This window comes from Motacilla alba, chromosome Z, assembly GCF_015832195.1.
Source record: "Motacilla alba alba isolate MOTALB_02 chromosome Z, Motacilla_alba_V1.0_pri, whole genome shotgun sequence".
Lineage (NCBI taxonomy): Eukaryota > Metazoa > Chordata > Aves > Passeriformes > Motacillidae > Motacilla > Motacilla alba.
In genome coordinates, this window is record NC_052046.1 from 7839825 (window position 1) to 7858899 (window position 19075).

The following is a 19075-nucleotide window of genomic DNA, read 5'->3' on the forward strand; positions in this document are numbered from 1 at the left end:
CATTAATTCAGAAACAAGCCCTTCAAAGACAGCATCAAACCCAGCCGGTACTAATGCCAGAACTGCATAGGTGCTTCCTCTCGTACCCCACGACACCACAGCGGGTTTAGGCAGAGGAGGGTTGAGCGGCGCCAGTCCTGTCAGGCAAACGGGCTGACCATGGAGGTTACACACAGTAGCGGGAGGAGAGGGGAACTACACCTTGGAATCCAAAATTATTTGGCAGGTCCTGAGTAAGGTAACATCTGCCCTGTGCAGGCTCTGTGGAGCAATATAGAGTTGCCTGAAATATCTCATGCTCACATTTTACCAAATGGCCCCTACCCAGGGATGATGTTTTTACAAATAACCATACCCTAAGCAAAACTACTACAATGCCTCAAATTTCTAGAGTAATCCACACATTTCCACAGATATTTTGAAAAGGAGGAAAAGCCCAATGAGCAGCAGTTTTTAGAGGAACAGTTGATTTTCTTTCCCTTCCCCCGATCAGCACAGAATCCCTTCCCCCACTATTTCTTCTTTGAATAAGAAATCAAAGTATTTGTCCTGCTTGTATTTATCTCCCATAAGCCAGTGCCAAGGCCTGTCTCTAGAAGACAAGCTTTGCACTGACACCAGAACACTAAAACAGAGCTCGGAGTCTGATAAAATAAACATGAGAAGAGCTCAGGTACACCAAGTCAGACTCTTGTGTATTTTCCACCATCTTTGGGAGACCAAACCTACTTGAAATAATACTCGTGATGTTTCCTGGCATTAAATTTAAACAACTGTCTGTTGTTCCCTCTTATGAAACTAGTCCTGAGGGTTTACTCTTTTAAATACTATGTACAGCCTTTCACCCTTTTATTAGTTTATCCAGGCTGCCAAGTTTATTAGTGTCATTTACTAACACTCTTCCTTCCCAACTCGATCATTCCACTCTCAGTTATTTCAGTACTCCTCTCTGCACGAAATTCAGTTTCTGAATGTCTTCCTCCTATTGATGGGATTCCTAAGTCAGATCTTGCCACAGGCGCATCAATTACTTTTTAGTCCAAAATCCACATTTGTGTTACTGCAACTCATGCATCCTGTTCCCAATCTTTCCCCCAAGCTTTGCAAAGCATTACAATTCAAGAGTTTTCTGTTTTCCATCAAAATTATGTTTCATCTTTTCTAGGATCCTTATCATACAAGCTTCAGCCTAGGTGGTTATTTGTGACCCTTTCCTCTTTTTCTTTGTAACAAGTTCAGTTTAGAAAGTTATCAAACCAATAAAAACAGAATACATCTTTCGATGAATCTTCAGCTATGTTCCTCCAATTATCCTCTCTCCCTGTCACACTCCTTAATTTTTTACCCTTTCTTTGAATAATCATTGATATTAGTCCCAAAACAAATTCAACTTGGTCTATGCCAAACTTATGTATTAGTTCTTTCCTGCTGGATTTGCATTCTAGAAAGACCTGAAGGTTTCCTTAAAATGTTCCTTCTGACATTTACAGCAGATATTAAAAAAACAAACCAAACACAAAACCCCAGAAACAAAAAATCCAAACAGCAACTCCCTTGTACCTTCCAAGGAACACGGCTGCCCCTCTTGAAAGTTACTCTTTAATTTAATTTTTATTTCTAGTCCTTTTTCAGTTTCAGAGTAATTTAAGGCTGTTCATAACTAAGGTAAAAAAGGAAGTTTTTCCATGAAACTTATGAAACTCTATTAAAGTAGACACGTGAATAAATTACCAGAACACAAGGCCATTTTCACAACCAATTTTGAGAAATGATCATCTCCAATACAATTTATGTATAAGAACTGCTGTGATTTGCACTCATTTTCTCCCACTGCCCTGTACATTACAAAAAAGGTAAGAGAGAAATGATGCTGCTCAAATTTATTTCCTTTTGGAGGAGGACTGGTAATTTTTTTCTCTTCATCTGTCCCTTCTCTTTGCCTTTCATCTGTACATGATTTCTATATAAATTAGGATGCAGGAAAACTGATGCTGTATTATTTGGAATACAAATAGATATAATGTTATGAACTATTAAAGACTTGCCCTTCAGTCTATATTTCAGCCAACACTAAATTTTACCTTCACAGAACCAGCTAGCTTTTCTACTGGATTACACAATGGTGCACTTAGAAAGACTATTCAAGTTATGAGGCCTCTGGCATCTGTAGTAATTCAGGGCATGAGGTTCTAGAGCACTTTCAGAGTACACATGACAGAAATCACATTTTGGAAACAAATACTGTATTTATTTTTTATGAAAATACTCATTTCCCCAGCAGTGGCTAAAGAAAGAAATACTTAGTACATAACACAGAATGTCACAAAGAGTTTATATCGGTATAATGTCTCAGGAATATATTCTGGTAAGCAAAGATCTCTTATTTCTCCAAGCAGTTACCCAGTTACTGCCTCTTTAATGTAACTGCAGATGAAAGACACTAGTTTTCCAAGTAGATAGCATGATCTAATATTTTTTACCTTTTTTTAGATTAAGTAAGAAGTGGGACTGGGTAATGAGGAATAAAGAGAGCAATTTCCTTCTTGTCCTTCCTTTATAAACTCTTACCTAACATCTATAAAGCCCACTGCAAGCTTTATAGTTTTCCATATACATATAGTTCCCACGTTCAAAACTTTAGTTGACTCCCCATTGGGAACCTAACTGAGTCATTGATTTGTAATTAACAAAGTATCATTGTAAATCTGGGGAGGGGAACCTGAAAATTAATATTTGAGAATAACAAGTCAATTAATGTTCACCTTTATGCAGCCTACTTCCAGCCCCATACCTTGTCTGCCACTGTCCCCCCCAGCACTGCTTCCATGTTCCTTCCCAGCAGTCTCTTCTGTAAAATTACCACCCCAGCTGCAGCTTCCTCTAAAAACCCTCAAGATGCTTTCTATCAAAAGGCTGAAAGTGCTACCCACTTGGACAACCGATGATTCAATTTTAAAGCCTATTCTTTCTGAAGTGATTCCTTTTGGCCCAGAGACTTCTTTCAGACATTCCTAGAGCTTGTCTACAACAACATAAAAGAAAGCATTCTTTAGAGACATTTTTGTTTTGTCACTTATTATACTTTCTTCATTTGAACGTAAATTAAGATTTGCAACAAAAAGGTACTTAACACCCAACAAGAACATTCACATTTACCTAGTTTACTTTAATTTTCCACTAATCAAGTAATTTTACAGGAACTCCCTCACAATGACACCCACTCATTCATACTTCAAAGACTCATTCATCTGACAAGGCCAGCGAAAATTCTCAAATGCCTTCTCACACCTTCCTCCTACAATGCTTCCCAAATTTCCATGCATGCCTTAAGCTATGTTATTGAAGTCCAGCGTGGTTGTTGGTGACATGTGTACAGCAAAAATGCACTTGACATCCAAACAGAAATTCCACACATCAAAACTCCGAATTTCCACCACTCTGTCGGCAGCACACCTCTCATGATGACACATCCATACTGTTAGAGGGATCTGTTTCCCACATCAAACTACTCCAATTCCTAGGCAGATTTCTTCCATGACTTAACACTGAGTAAAGAAGGACAAGGAGGCTTTGCCTCTGCCTACAAGGACAGAGGAGGCTGCTGTAACAGAGGCACGTGGGGGCTACTCTGAGTTAGCAGGGAGGGTCTCAGAGCACTTGAGTTCATTTTGGAAGTAAAGCACAAGTCCTATGTAAGCTATATCCTTACATCTACAATCAGTAGTAACAAACCAGTGATTCCTTACCTCTGGTTCAATCTCCTAGTACCTTTCTTGCAGATGTTTCTTTACTTAGTTAACCTTATAGCTTCTGCAACGCTTGTGATAACACACCCTGCCCCTCGCTAACAGGTAGCAAACAATAATGTAAGAATCCCCAAAGGAATTTTCAAGACATTAGGTATCTTCCTTATTTGAAAAACTAATGTGAGTGAAAACAAAATGTGTATTTCTGTTTGTGCTACAGCATCAAGTAATTTAAGAAGTAATTCCTTAGAGAGATACCATATTTGGCAAGAATGCTCCCATTAACAACCACTAAAATACTCAAAGCCATTCTTCCACACTGGTTGAGAAGGCAATTAGAGTGACAGGACAGCTGCTTAATAAGCCTCCCTAAACTTTGAGCCTGTTGTTGTCTTCTCTAGTTAAGTGGAAAATGGCTTGTAAGACATTTAGAAAGATGCATCTCAAGTGGCTCACAGCAGAGCTCAAGAGAGCACATTGGGCCCTTTCAGGATCAGCTTCCACACTTGACACAGGAGCTGATGAAAAATCACCTGAGTAGGCTTCACCAATGAAGAGATCAGAAGAGTTACCCATTGTTGCAGTTAAAAGAATACACTCAATGGCTCCCAAATGAGGACAAAAACATACATGACTTTCTCCATTCTAACACATGGTTTACTTTGCCTTTATCTCCTATCACAGAACACAGGAAGAAGCAAGGTATCCTATTTTTCCCATCACAGATAAGCAGGCCACCCTCATTTCTGAATCACCATGAAACCACTGCCAAATGGTTCTTTTCCAAACTATGTCAGTCTCTTGCCTTTAGCTGGAAGTGTGTATTTCTCACTTCTCACTTGAAACTTCATACAGAAACAGACATTTGTCTTGATCTTCAGACAGGTCAGTGGCTTTTTGGCTTCAATTCAAGTGCCTACTCATGCTTTAGTTAGTAATTTTTCTCTTCAGAAGTCACAGATCTTGGAACTCTCCTCCATCCAGAGACTCACATCCTTACATTTCTGCATCCTTACATTCTGCAGATGGGGCTTCCAAATTCTGCAGATGGGGCTTCCAATATGAGTGAATTCATACTTGTAAACTTTTTCTTTTCTTTTTCTTCTTAGATATTCACATCCTATTGACTAAAGCCTATGGACCAATCAGTTCTAGGAGGACTTATGCTCCTTAACTATATCCAGTGAGATCTTAAGCGGTATTGAGATATCTAAACACTTCTTAACATACAAGGTTCTTCCAGCGACTCTTCAAATTCCTTTGTCCCTCAAGGCTTTATTGGTACGATAACAAAAGAATTGCAAAATGCCTCCCTTCCTTCTCACCAGAGAGATACTCAGACTGCACATCAGCAGCAGCTAAACTTAAAAATCACCTAATATCTGTGTCACAAGAGATGTATAAAAGTTTTCAAAAGTGAATTGAACACTAACAGAATGGTTATTTTAGCTCCAATATGCTACAGGTCTTCATTCCAATCCTTCCACTTCCTGAAGCATCTTACCAGTTCCATCATCTGCATCATTCTGACCAGTCTCCCAGATCTCTGGCTTTGTCCCAAAGCCATCAGTGGCAGAAGACTCCGTATAGTCTGCAGGATTAAATGTCCTAGAGTTTTGAAAGTTAAGAAATGGAAGAGAATACATGTGTCATTCAGTGAGCATAAGTGGCATAATTTTTAGCTGAAGTTGCATTAGACTTAACATCTTGATTTCCACATAAGTTATCTTGACAGCTTTTAGTTAAGAAAAAAAATTCTTCTATGAGCAGACAGAGATAAAAAGGGAGAAAAGAGAGTAAGAGAAAAAAGTGAAGATACTGGTAAACAAAACTCCTGTAGAAACACCAAACCAAATAAATTCCTGAAAAACCACTTAACAGCATCCCAATTCCTCCCAGTGTTACAAAGCATTAGTTTATACACACAACAATAAAACTCTCTCAACACGTAAGTTTTTCAGCAGGTGGCTGACTGGTAAGTGACCAGTTATCATGTCCTTTCAGAGCACCAGTAAGATTATTTCAAAGTGCTCTGCTGACACCAATGCCAAAAATACACAGATGCAGCTAAAAGGCGAGAAAGCATTATTGAAGAAAAACCTCTTTTCAGTTCATCATCTGCAAGAATGAACAGGAAGAATTATTAGAGAAGCAGAACATTACTCCAGTTTATCATGACATTACTGATGTTGCATGAAGTGTCATTAAAGGCAAACACTGAGTGAAAGTAGTGGAGCCTACATTTCTATAAGCCAAGTTCTTTCAACAAAATTGAGAGCAAACTTTTAAGCTGCTGAATAACTACTTCTGAATCTGTTTTAAGGTCCGTATGAGGCCAAACAGCTAAAGCATGAAACCTCAAAAACAGGACAAAGTTTAGAATTGCTACTTTCAAGTTTTATATATGCTCACTGCACCTTCTACATTACACTGATCTATATCTGGTTTCAAATTTACCTAAGACTCTATGTAGCACACAACTTGCAGACTCTAAGGCACTATGTAGCTGCTACTGACAGCAGGTATGGCTCTCCAAGTTTGAGATATTAACACTGAATAGACATATATTAGGATTCTACAGGTGTGCCTAGTTAGAAACACTAGTTTAAGACAAAAATACTCCATTTATTACCTAAGATATTTTTCAATTTTTGCATCTATATTGGTTTATCAAACATACAGCAATATCCATACATACAGTGGCAACATTTTCAATAAATATTGCCACTGTGTTTGATCCTTGCCAAAATCTGTGCTCTGCATGTTTCTTACCCCATGCCTTGGGCTGAAAACCTCCCCGCTCCTCTCCCTCTGCCACGTCCAAACCCTAGGAGAGAAAACACCATTTAACAGCAACAGCAGAGGAGCCACCAGTCACTAGTCTGTCACATTAAAGAATGTCACAGTTGAAGAAAACTACCATAGTTGAAGTTAAATGTAATTTACTTCCCAAATGCCCCCATTGAATCTGCTTCCCTAACACACTCAAATAAGCCTTGCTTCATCTAAGACCCCACATTTCAGTAGGATCTTCAACTATCTGCTATCTTTTCTCTGTCTCATGAAGTAGTGCCAAAAGCCATTAAAAGAAATTACCTAAAGACTCATTCCAAACACTGCTATAGCAAACTTATTAGACATTGTTCAAAATTTTGTCTGTATTGTTTCACTCTTGCCTAGGATGCTCTAAAATCCCAGCCTCCCTGAGTATCCTAATCTCTCAAGCAATTCTCTGTCACTCCTTATTTGTGAGGAAAAAGTTGAAATACTCCATTTGTTTCCTTCTCTGACTCTGACCACCTGTCCACCCTCCTGTGCTTTCGCCAGTCTCTGATCACACATTCCCTTCTGCCTCACCCTTCATCAGTTACTTACAGGAAAATACCTAAATCAAATAACTCATCTTCCGTGTTATCACCCACTAAAATATTCATTTGTTTTAACAAAAACAAGTATTTGTTTTCTCAAATTTTGATTACCAGCCTCAGTTTATAAGCTTCTTGATACAATTAATAGCCTAATTTTTGCACATGGTATATTGTCAACAAGGCATTAAAATTTTTTGTGCTATTCAAGAATATACAAAGCAAATGTCTACAAAAAGTGTTATCAAATATTTCTTACATGAAATATATTTCTGCATAGATTTCCTTCCCCACCTTTTTAGGGGTTTTATGTAAGCTCACCCAGTTTCTTTAGGTTTTTTTTGAGGAAGAGTAAGAATATTATTTTGTATTACAAAAACAGAAGGAGGTCAAGAGCTGCACTCAGAGAACAAAACAATGTTTATTTTAATGACAAAATTATGTGGCAATTATAAGTCACCAAGCAACTGCAAGTTTACCAGAGCACACAAAAATTATAATCCTAAATCACCAAAACACTGATGCCCATAGATCAGAACTACCCACAACGGGATGTTCAAAGTTGGATCAGAATTACTTCTTACTTTCAGGAGACCACCCAAACTGATCAAGAGTAGTACCTCCAGGACATGGTAACACCAGTTTATGGAAGTTCTACTTTAATAACTTTCTACTTCCTGCTCTCACCACTCATTATTCCCCTTACCCCAGTTCACTGTTTTAGTGACAAAATACATCTCTGGACGTATTTTTTCAAGATTTCTTAGAGGCATCAAAGTAGAGGAAATATTCCTATCCAGCAAAACACAGCATTTTGCTGGGATAAGAACACAGAACAGCTTAAGTCTGACACTGACTTTGCTCTCTTTTCACAACTGGTTGGAGAGAAGGCAGACAGAAGCTACAAAAGAAGCAACAACTACTGCAACCTGGCATTTGCCACCCTTCTTTACTGAGCCCATGTGCTTTTTGCCACAAAAAACAATGCCCCAAACCTCTCTGTACCCAACTGCCTCCAACTTGTCCACTGAACCTTGTTCCTCAGCCTACCTACTCTTCTATTATCCTCTGCCAAAATCAGAGCACTCTGGATTACCTTTCTGTCCAGTAAGTTTTCTTAAGACCAGAACCAGCTACACAAGTTTACCTGGGGATATGGTAGGGGCCATCATGTAATAAAATTACTTTCAATCGCTATCAATAGAGCATTAAACACCATTTACAGAAATTGTGCAGAAGCAAGATCAACAGCTTTCTGACAGCCTGAGGAACAAGTCCAACTGGGAGCTGCAAAACACAGAAACAGTCAACCAGAAACAGTTTTGAGTGAGACAGACATAAGGTACAGAGAGAAAATTGAAATAGCTGTCATGAAAGAAGAATTAGATTTTACAAGAGGAGGTAAGTCACCCCAGTATCTCAGGTGCAAAGGCCTGAAGAAACAACCTTAGCACACTAAAGAGAAGGTGATGTTTTAGCAAGCCAGGCATACATAAGATATGTTCCCATAATGGGCACAATAAGCAACAGTTTTAGAAATTGCAAAAAAGAAAAAATGCTGCTCTTGAAGTTCCATGCATAGTCTTAGACTACTAGCCAGCAAGGCATTTTTTATACCAGATCACTTTGAAAGATAATTCTGAACTTGAATTTCAAGTAGATTCCTTTACCTTTTTAATGCTGTGTCTATGCCTTCAGTCAAAACTGGAATTAAGTTTTATCAACAAACACAAAAGAAACTTTCTAACGAAGGCAAAAGGGAGTACCAAATCACTAAATTCATAGTTAGAAAATACATGAAAAATTAACTCAAAATATGGGACAATAAACGTTCACCACTGCAATACCACCTAACTCAGACACAGGATCTCATACATCATGGTCACTAGCGCAAGATGCCAGTGGAAAGGGCTAATAATTCTCTTCGACACAACCAGACCACTAGTATATCCTTAATTCTCATACCAAGAAAGCTACTTCTCTCAGCTGTCAAAATGTAAAAATGGCCTTAGAACAGACGGTACAGTCTTTTAAGACAAAGAAGTTAGTCACGAAACAACTGTGAATGCCCACAGGCTATCTATAAACTTTTTATGCTTCTAAACAGTGACTTAAGAGTCAGCGAGTAAATGAAGCTTTCAGAATTTACAGCAGGAACCCAAATACTAAGCATGCAATCCCAGTAATTTAAACCCATTTAAATTGGAACTACTACAATTGTGCTCTTCCTCACCAGTGATCATAAGCTCTGCTCTTTTGTGCACTGACAGTTTTGCACTTCCCAGTGAGTGAGCACCAAACAACTACCAGGAAACAGTATTTGTTCACTTAATGCACTAGCTCTCCAAACCAGTTCCCACCTTGATGAATGCCAGAAAAACTTTACACCAAGCCACCAAAAAACCCTGCTGCCTACAGTGACCATGTTGCCCGCCTCTTTTTTTTCCTGAGAGTTAGTTTGCCTGTCACCTACCACCTCACACTTTCCAAGTCCCTTAACTTCCAGGAGGATCTGCTCCAGCATCTTGCCAGGCACAGATGTGAGACTGCGTGACCTCTAGTTCCCCATGTCTGCCTTCCTTCTCTTTTTAAAATGGAGGTTATACTTCCCTTTTTTTCATCAGTGGGAACTCAAATATGATGGATGGTGCCTTAGCCACTTCCTCTTCCAGTTCCCTGGGGACCCACAGATGTATCTTGTCAGGCCCCATAGACATGTGCACTTTCAGATTCCTCCGAGTCTCAAACCTGATCCTCTCCTACGGCAGATTGTTATTCATTCTCCCACCCCCTGCCTTTGCCTTCTGTAATTCATATGACTGGAAATCTTGTGGGAAAAGACCAAAGCAAAAAAAGGCATTAAGTACCTCCAGCTTCTCCATGTCCCAGTTAGCCAGATCCCCTGTTTTCTTACAGAGAGGGCCCATATTTTCCCTTGTCTTCCTTTTATCACCAACAATACAACTTGAGCACTCCCAACCAGAACCCTGGCTGCTCAGACAATCTCACCCCTCTCTTCCTCCAGGCTAAATGTATTTGCTTCTTCCTTCTCTGGGCTTTGTTTTTGTGTTTGAGTTTGTCCAGGAGCTCCTTTTCATCCATGCAGTTGGGGTAGTTTTGTCTTTCTTTTGGTTGGGATGCACTGCTTCCAAACTTGGAAGAATGAATGTTTAAATATTAACATGCTTTCCTGGGCCCCACTTCCCTCTGGGGTTCTATCCCATGGCACTCTACCAAACAGATCCTTGAAGAGGTCTGCTCTCCTGAAGGCCATGGCAGTGAGCTTGTTGTGTGTCCTCAACACTGCACCAAAGATCTCAACCTCACCATTTCACAGTCACTGCAGCCCAGGCTGCCCTTGACCTCCACATTCCTCACCAGCCCTACAAGCCAGTTCACTCCCTAGGCTGCAAACACACATTGCCAGTTCCTGACAGCTTTTCATCTGCAAGAAGTCCCAAGTCCTGCTCTGCAGGGCTGCTCTCAAAGAGTTATTCTCCTTGGTCTGTATTTATGCCTGGAATTGCCTGAGATACTGACCTGAGTGCAGCATCTTGAACTTCATCTTTTAAACCTCATGAGATTCCCATTGGCCCACTCCTCAAGCTTGTCCAGGTCCCTTGAGAAGACATCCCATCCACTTGAAGAACCTTCAGGTGTGTCAACTGCACTTCTCAGCTTAGTATCATCTGCAAATTTGCTGAGGGGGCACTCAATCTCACTGTGTCAGTGATAGATAATAATCAAAGAGCACCAGTTCCAAGACAGAGCCGTAAGGGACACGACCTGTCACCAGGCTCCATCTGGACGTAGAACCATTGATCACAACTAACTGGATGCATCCAATTAACTGGATTAAGTCAATTTTTTATCCATCAAGAAGTTCACCTTTCAAATCCCTCTCTCTCCAATGTAGAGATAAGCATGTCATGTGTGACCATGTCAAAGGCCTTACAGAAGCCCAGACAGATGACGCCAGCCCTTCCTTGTTGACTGTTATGACCACTCCATCACAGAAGGACACCAGATTAGACAGGCACAACTTGCCCTTTATGAAGCCGGGATAACCAAAGATGCTCATTCCCCTCATTCCCTTCCCTGACAGATGGAACACATCAGTCCCCAGAAGACCAGGTTTCTCAAAGTGAGTCCCCTGGTCTAAGAAGTGAAACCCCCTGCTGTGGCACAAGGCCTATAACCACCTGAATATTCTCCAAATACAACTGGCCATTTCGACCCTTTTTGTTTTTGACTGGAAGGATGGATGAAAAAACTACCTGCAAAAACTAGCTGCTCCAGAGTGCTGTATGGCCACACCCAGGGCTCTGTAATCCCCTTTGATGCTGTTCAGACTGCTCCTGGCTGTACCCCTTGTGCCTGAAACAATGTCAGGAAGTAAAAGTCAGTGGACTGCAAGAAGCCTGGTAGCCTCGGTGACACCCCTGATAAGAGCCCCTCCTAAGCAGCGCACCTCTCTAGAAAACACAACATGCCACCAAAGGGGTGCCTCTGTACCTCTCAGAGGAACCTCCTACTACTGTCACTTGCTGCCTTACTCTTTGCATTTTTCTTCTCCTAAATGAATTCTAGAAAGGTCAATACTTATACCCAACCCAAGCAGGAAGCAAGTTTTTCTGTTTTCACTAAAACCCCCTAGGATTTCGAAACACTCATTACAATCACTTCTCCACCCTGGTACCATCCATGCATGGCAAGAATCACTCCCCACATCCACAACATTTCTTCCCCCAAAGCAAATGCACACTTCATGGCAGCATGAGAAAGGTGTGAAGAAGCACAGCTCAGATGGGACAAGCCCATTAAATTAACAACCTCCAGAAAAAGGTTTTTCTGCAGAAAAATCTTGATTTTTTTTTCTTGATTTTCTGCAGAAAATCAAGTCTGCTGAGCTTGTAGACCTACGTCCTTCCACTACAACACAGGTGCTTTATTTCAAAACTCAGATTTTCAGGGTTTAAATTAGAGGAAGTTACTTCAAGGTTAAGAAATGGTTTGAAGAACAGCTGCAAGAAAAAGGAAATGCAGATTGGAAGGGCAAGCAACACTCTAAATTTGTGCTTATGTCTGACTACACAGTAACTGAACTGCCCTCGTCTCTGCTCTGGCAGTGCCATCCTCCCAGCAGAACCAAGATGACAGAGGGTTATTAAGCCTTAAGAGGTAAGGAGGCGAAGTGCAGAAACTTTGTATTCTAGGTACTCTATATTACCAAAACAAACACCCAAGTTCGATTTAATAATTCAAAATTTAATAATTCAAATTACTTTTGTCTTTATTAGTCACCATAAAGCTAGAAGCAATTAATCAATTTTATGTACTGCATTGACTCTAGAAAGCATTTTTACAATTCATGCTGAAAACTTTCAACTATAAAATTACATTTAAAGGAAAACAGGTGATCTGCTACAACTAAACTATGATAATCTCAAAAGAAAAAAAATGTACATAACGGAGTTTCTTAACTAATGCAGAATGAGCCGCAGCAAAACTAAACAAACTTCAGATTTTGATTTCCAGAAGGTCTGCTCCAGATTAATGTGTTAGAAAAAAACAACATTCTCCTTAGTTCTGGCAAAAAAAATCCAAGACATACCCTGTGCCAACTGGGCTAAGCTTTTAAACCAAGGGAATGTTTATACAAGCAATTCTGGATACAGAAAGTCAATTTGTTCAAGGATAGCATACTTCTTATGTTAAAAACAATGAAAAGAGATCAAGAACACAAACTGGACTATAATCAGATATCTATGAAAAGGATAAGATGTTTTATTTTCCTATACAGCTGGCAGACAAAACAAGAGTTGGAATTAAAACACAGCATTTTTTCCTTTAATCTTTCTATCTGTTTTGTAGAAAAAAAAATCCCTGGCAGAACCCACGTTTATGGCATGCTCATGTTGTTCTTGAATAACAAAGTAAAGATATAAACAGAAGTGCAAGCAACAAATCCATCTTGCCTTTGCAAACCAGGAGAATTACTATACATAAGTTTATAACAATTTCTATGCTGAATCTTAAAAAAAGCCCAAAATCCCACCAACTTGTTATTTCTTTATAAGCCACGGTCAATTAGATACCCAGGGAAGAGCACATGAACTGAAATCACAGTGTCTTTTCTTTGGATGTTTTCCTGATCTTCAACTATTTGTGGCTTTGACTTCCTTAGTCAAAAAATAATTTATATTCCTTAGTCAAAGATAATTTATATACAACAAAATCTTTGGTGGTTTATTTTTTCTTGCCTGTGGTTCTTTTTTAGGATGAAATTTCCAAGTATTTTATATATACATTTCCTGCACCACACCACCTTACTGAAAGGAGTTCCTCAAGTTCACTTCATGCATGAAGAACCAACTCCAAGTTCATCTTGAAGCAGTAAACTGCTGCATACTTGCATGCATACTTGCTGCATACTTCTCTCTTTTGCATACTTGTTTGGCATGATCAGTTGATGCCCCCATAAAAGTTTAAGAGAGCTCTACCATACATGCACACAGTCCTCTCTTGCAGGCAGAAAAATCCTAGACTATTTGTTCCTCACACCCCATAACTGCAGACTTCCCAGTACCTTCAAAAGCCTTTTCTAGCTCTACATCCTCTTTTTTTCTCTGCATCCTTTTCAATATGAAGTAGAGGAACTGAGGGAATCAGACCTACACTTAAAATTGAAGATGCAAGAACCCTGAAAAACAGCAGCTTAAAAACAACCTGTGCTTGTAAAGTTTGTCAACTTGTATACAATACTGCAAGTGATTAAAACACAAATAAGAAACTTTTTCTATAGCTGATAATCCTAAACATATAACCATCTGCCTCCTTAATTTCTTCAGGAGATTCCATTCTAGACAGTCACAAATCCTTGCTATACTGACAAATATAATCACTTAGATGCAATTACTGCTCATCACCATTACAGTATTTCTTACATTTAAGTTAAGCTCACGCAAGAAATTTGGTTCTAAAAAGAAGCACAGATGAGAAGGCATCTTAAAACAAGATATTCCCTGACTTCAATACAAAGTTTACACCCTTAGTTTAAAAAGCAAAGACTTAGTTTAGAGCAATTGTAGCTGAGACGTGTCCTGTTACACACGCTGTGATATATTTTTGCATTCTGTTAATCAGTCAATAATTTGTATATGCTTCAAATCCCTGACACCCTGCATACCAGCAGACAGTGGTGTTTGCACTCTGTTTACCTACTACCCTATGAAGTTACAAGGAACATGACACGGTCTTAATGGAAGATCTACTGTCAGATAAAACTAGTGCCTTACACACTGAACATCAAATATTCAGTATAAGGGTTTTTCCCTCTCAGTAAACAGCACACTGTCACCTCTGTGTCAATCCCATTTTAGCTATTTTCAGTTGCTTACCATTTCTTTAAATTACGTTTTTGTACTGTGAAGCAGTAATGCATATGATGGCACAGCAAATCTCCTAGAAGGCAGCCAGTAAGATAACTCCTGCCTGAGAAGGTAGCTTAAAATAGAGAGAGTGTGTTGCTCAGATAATTAGCTGACCCCTTATTTCATATCCAGTGCCTAGATTTCTACACACACTCTGCATGAAACATTTCTAAAAATGGGTTCTGTGGTGATTGCCAGCAATCTGTTTACTTTCAGCTGAACTATGTTATGTCTCATTTGACTATTCTGTGTAACAGAAAAGAGAGACTACAGAATGAATTGGCAGGAAGCTTTTTATTATTATTTATACTAATATCCAAAGAAAGAAGGCCGGGTATCCCTGAAATGATAAGAACTGAATTACACAGATTTCTAAAACTCCTTGAAGATTTCAAGGGTTTGCATTGTAAAATTAATCAGGTATTTCCCGCCATGGAATACACACACTTGTAATATAACAATCCTGTAGTTGGCCAACAGGTTTATCACAGACACTTCATTAATGTACTTGGCTCACAGTACAGTCTAAAATATTTAAAATATTTAGTAGAGACATCCTACAGTAATACTATGTACATGAAGCCAGTGAACAGAAACTCTTTGAAGTTTCTATTCCTTCAGTTAGATAGGTCAGTTTGATCTGATTATGAAGTTTGAGATATTAATCTAGAAAGCTACAGCTTTGACAACAACAGCAGTGTATGGTTTGTAAGGTTAAAGCAAAAACCACTGCATTTGAAATTAATCTCCAAGTTTTACTGAACCATTTTTTAAAAGTCCTACTTTTATACTTTCAGTTTGAAAATAAAGGATTATTTTAAAAAATAAGTAACTGCAAGATTTACATTCTATCTACTGAAAGTGTAAACTGTTAACATACCAAAAATGGTAGCTGTGAACTATACCACACCTTATCCTGCAGAGCTACTTCTCTGCACACATCATTGGGTTTTTGCTGATTCACAGGCACTCTCACACCCAAACCTTTGGAAGTTACTTCTTTGCATCTTTGTACACCTTCAAGATGCAGATGAAGTTGGATGCGCCTGTCTCTGAATGCCTTGTAACCCAACATTCCAAAGAGGAGTCCTTTGAAGGCAGAATTTTTCTTGAGTCAGACAGTACTTACTAAGCACATTAGTTCTGCCATACATTTTGTCAATTTAACTTACTTAATACACTTGTCCACCCATAATCTGTACCATACATGGATTACTTACTTTCATTCCTCCGATTTTAAGGAAAAACAAGCCTCTATCCACCCCAACCAGTAAAAATCCAATTCAAATACACATGACCTGATTCCACATCCAATCCATTATTCCACCTCTTCTACATGACAGGATTGGAGCTGTGCCTAAAACTCCACAGTATTCCTTCTCCATAGTTCCCATCAAGTCTTCTATGTTGAATTCCTTTTCATAGCAAAATGTCTCTAAGGTGGCTTGTTCTTTCTCTGATTGGCTACCAAAAGCAGAAGGCAAGCCTGACAACCAGAGACACCCCAAATAAATGGTACAAGCATACATCAAACCCTTCCCCAAGAGCCATACAGATGCAATCTTGTACTCTCCTGCTGCTGAAGTACATCTTGAGGAACCCTGAGTGAGCACACTCCCACTCACAGGAGGCTGGCATGAGTCAGTCTGGGAAAACAGCTCTCCATAGCCAGTGCACAGCAGCCTGCCACACAGGAAATTACCATAGAAGTGATGTCTGTCAATTTTTTTAAGTTGTTCCAAGACCAAGAAATGATAAAGGATAAGGGAGTGGGATGTACCCAAGTACAAGGTGGCTGAAGTGTGTATGGAATCAAAGGATAAACAAAAAATGCTTAAGAAGAAGCATTTAAAGAAACAAATGGGAGAGTTCCATTTCAGGACATGAAAGCAGAGCCAGTCCCACAACAATGCCACCATCTCACCTCTCCCACGGCCACGTTTCCCACGGTCTGAAGGCCTGTCTCCTTGATTGTTGTCCACTCCATTCTCTTCAGCTCTAACTGTGGAGAGAGGACAGCTTAAGAGAAGCGTTAGAGACTGCTACTTGAGACAATACAGCCATTTGCTTAACCTGAACCCCTCAAAACAAAATGCAAAATTTTAAAGTGGGATGGTCAACCGATCTCAATTACCCCTCTTCTTTGAGGCCTCACTAGAAGCAAGTTATGTTTCTTTGATTCCTTTGGACAATTATGAAGCAAAATACAAGAAGGAAAAGTCCCCCAGGAGACAAACCTCTACAAGTGCCATGTTTTGCAGCCTACATTATTTAATGAGATAGGAAATACACCTGCCTCATCCTGTGTTTCCTAGAAAATGCACTGGTTGACAACAGTGAAAAAATAAGGATAACCAGTAACACCAACTCATCTCCTTTCTGCCCATACTGCATCCCTGTAGAATCATGGCAACAGATTTCTCCTCTGTATTTAAAGCAGAGGGATGATGACTGGGTGAAGGTAAGACACTAAAAAAGGTCTGCAACCTAAGTGCTTTGTGGTAACTTCTGACAAGGTGCTTTGAAATACAGCTGGCTACTTGAAGGAGGAAAAAAAAACCAATAAAACTGGCCTCTTGAAACACTCAGTGCTGAGACTTTGTGCTGCATTTCTCCTAATGGCAACAATAAAACCAAAAATGCTTGGACATAAATTTGGGAAGAAAATAACAAGATTTGGTAACCATTTCAAATTTCTTTAATTCCAGTTTACAAAAAGAGAAAGGCAGCATCTGTCTCTGATAAAAAAAAATTGCCCTTTACTTTCATTTTGATTGACCTAATTTATACTTTTCCAAGTCCAGCTCCATGTTTTATTAATATTTTTTCATCCTGACTTTATCCTACAAAAATTCACAACATCTATATTGGCACAATAGTTGAGTATCTTCCAATTATGAATAACTTGAGTTGGCTAATATTGTAAATGTTTTCCTGCTTATAAGTGCAAAGCTAAACATACTGTATCCATTCTGATTTCTTTTCTCGTCTATCAGCATGGCAAACAGCCAATAAAAACAATGTGCACAGCTTTGACAATGCTGACAAAACTTAGCTAAAAAAAGCAACATGTATCTGATATGATCTATTGTGACTCTATCTAACTTGGAAACATCAGTTTGCTTTTGTACAATGTATTATTGCAACTGTAGCAAAGCTTTCAATGTTTCAACTAACAATGAATTTTCTCTGTTGCAGAAACTCACCTTTGGTTGATTTATGTGAGAAATATATTTAGAGATTAATAATCATCCCAGTGTTTTCATTCCCCTTATGAGAAGATGAGAACATCTTCAGGTTCTCCCACTCATAAAAGGAGATGGAGTCAAAGCTGGATAATTTTTTCATTAAAAGAAACAAAAAAGTGTATCAGCTGTGCAGCGACATACTTGTTTTCAAGCAGACTTACAAAGAGTCATTTCTAAAACTTACATGAAGAACAGCAATTTGTACAAGATCAATTCATCAAACAAGAACAGAGACTTATGTTAAACTGAGTGTCTCTGAACAAGTACAGACCATCCCAAAACCAAGTCACATAGACAGATCAAGCATACCTGTGGCACAAACAAGTTATGATCCCTTCAACGCTGAGCTATAGTCGGACGGACTTTGCTCCATTAAGCACTCGCTCTTAGCTCAGTCAGTTCCAGCTGCAAGAAAAGCATCTCAATCTTTAAAAATTAATCCCTATACGTACACTCTCGTCCACGGCTGCCTCCTCTTCCCCGTCTGTTGGAACTTCCCCGTCCACGACTCACTTCTCTGTCCCCTCGTTTCTCTCTGTTCTCTTTGTTTTCTGAACCTTCCTTTCCAAGGCTTTTCTTCTTTCCCCCTACAGTCTCCCAGGAAGTCTATTTGGGTAGAACAGAATTAGACACAAAAGTCAAAAAGGAGGAGACAGCTCTCAAGCACACTTTCTACCCCATGCCCCTCCAGTTTGTGGAAAAAACCCAGGTATTTGCATAATGTCACATATGCAAACTACACTGATATAAATGGCAAGACAGACTGTATTTTTGCAAAGAGATGAGAAAAAAACATTTTTGCAGTTTGTCTTAGGGAATATGAGAACCCCAAATATTTCTGGCTATAATGGACTTTTACTAGTTCAAGGAAGACTAGATACTGTTATAACACAGAACATCTGCAGAGCAAGCAACAGTTTTCCTCTCAAATACATCCATAAATCTAGCATGGGAACACGAACAAAGCTATCTTTTTCTCCCAGGGAAATGAGAAAGAAAAAACCAAAAAACCCTTGTAAGTATCACTGAACAAAAGATTGATGAGAATAAGTACCTGGCCTAAGAGGGGGGAAAAAGAAAAAAACCCAAACAGAAAAGTAAAACTTTTCATCCAGGCACACTAGAATTTAAGCCCCAGAAGACAGAATGGCAAAACAACAACTTGGGAGAAATGATGATAAGCCAGACCATCCACTCTTAACAGCTACAGACCATCAAACATAGCAAAACACAGGAAAAGCTATGTCTAAACAAGACATGGGATCAAGGTCCAAATATAAGGC

The 19075-nt window shown here is 39.2% G+C and overlaps 1 protein-coding gene across 4 annotated transcripts in view; it reads right to left on the minus strand.

The window, feature by feature from the left end:
• The window catches only part of UBAP2 (ubiquitin associated protein 2), a 97214-nt gene that overhangs the window by 46618 nt on the left and 31521 nt on the right, over window positions 1–19075 (minus strand). For all 4 annotated transcript variants that reach the window (XM_038125404.1, XM_038125403.1, XM_038125402.1 and 1 more), the window contains exons 5-8: window positions 18245–18398; window positions 16469–16546; window positions 6519–6573; window positions 5251–5354 (exon numbers count right to left, since the gene is read on the minus strand). In XM_038125404.1, the coding sequence (XP_037981332.1) occupies window positions 5251–5354; window positions 6519–6573; window positions 16469–16546; window positions 18245–18398 (391 nt within the window). The remainder of the gene's footprint in view (window positions 1–5250; window positions 5355–6518; window positions 6574–16468; window positions 16547–18244; window positions 18399–19075) is intronic.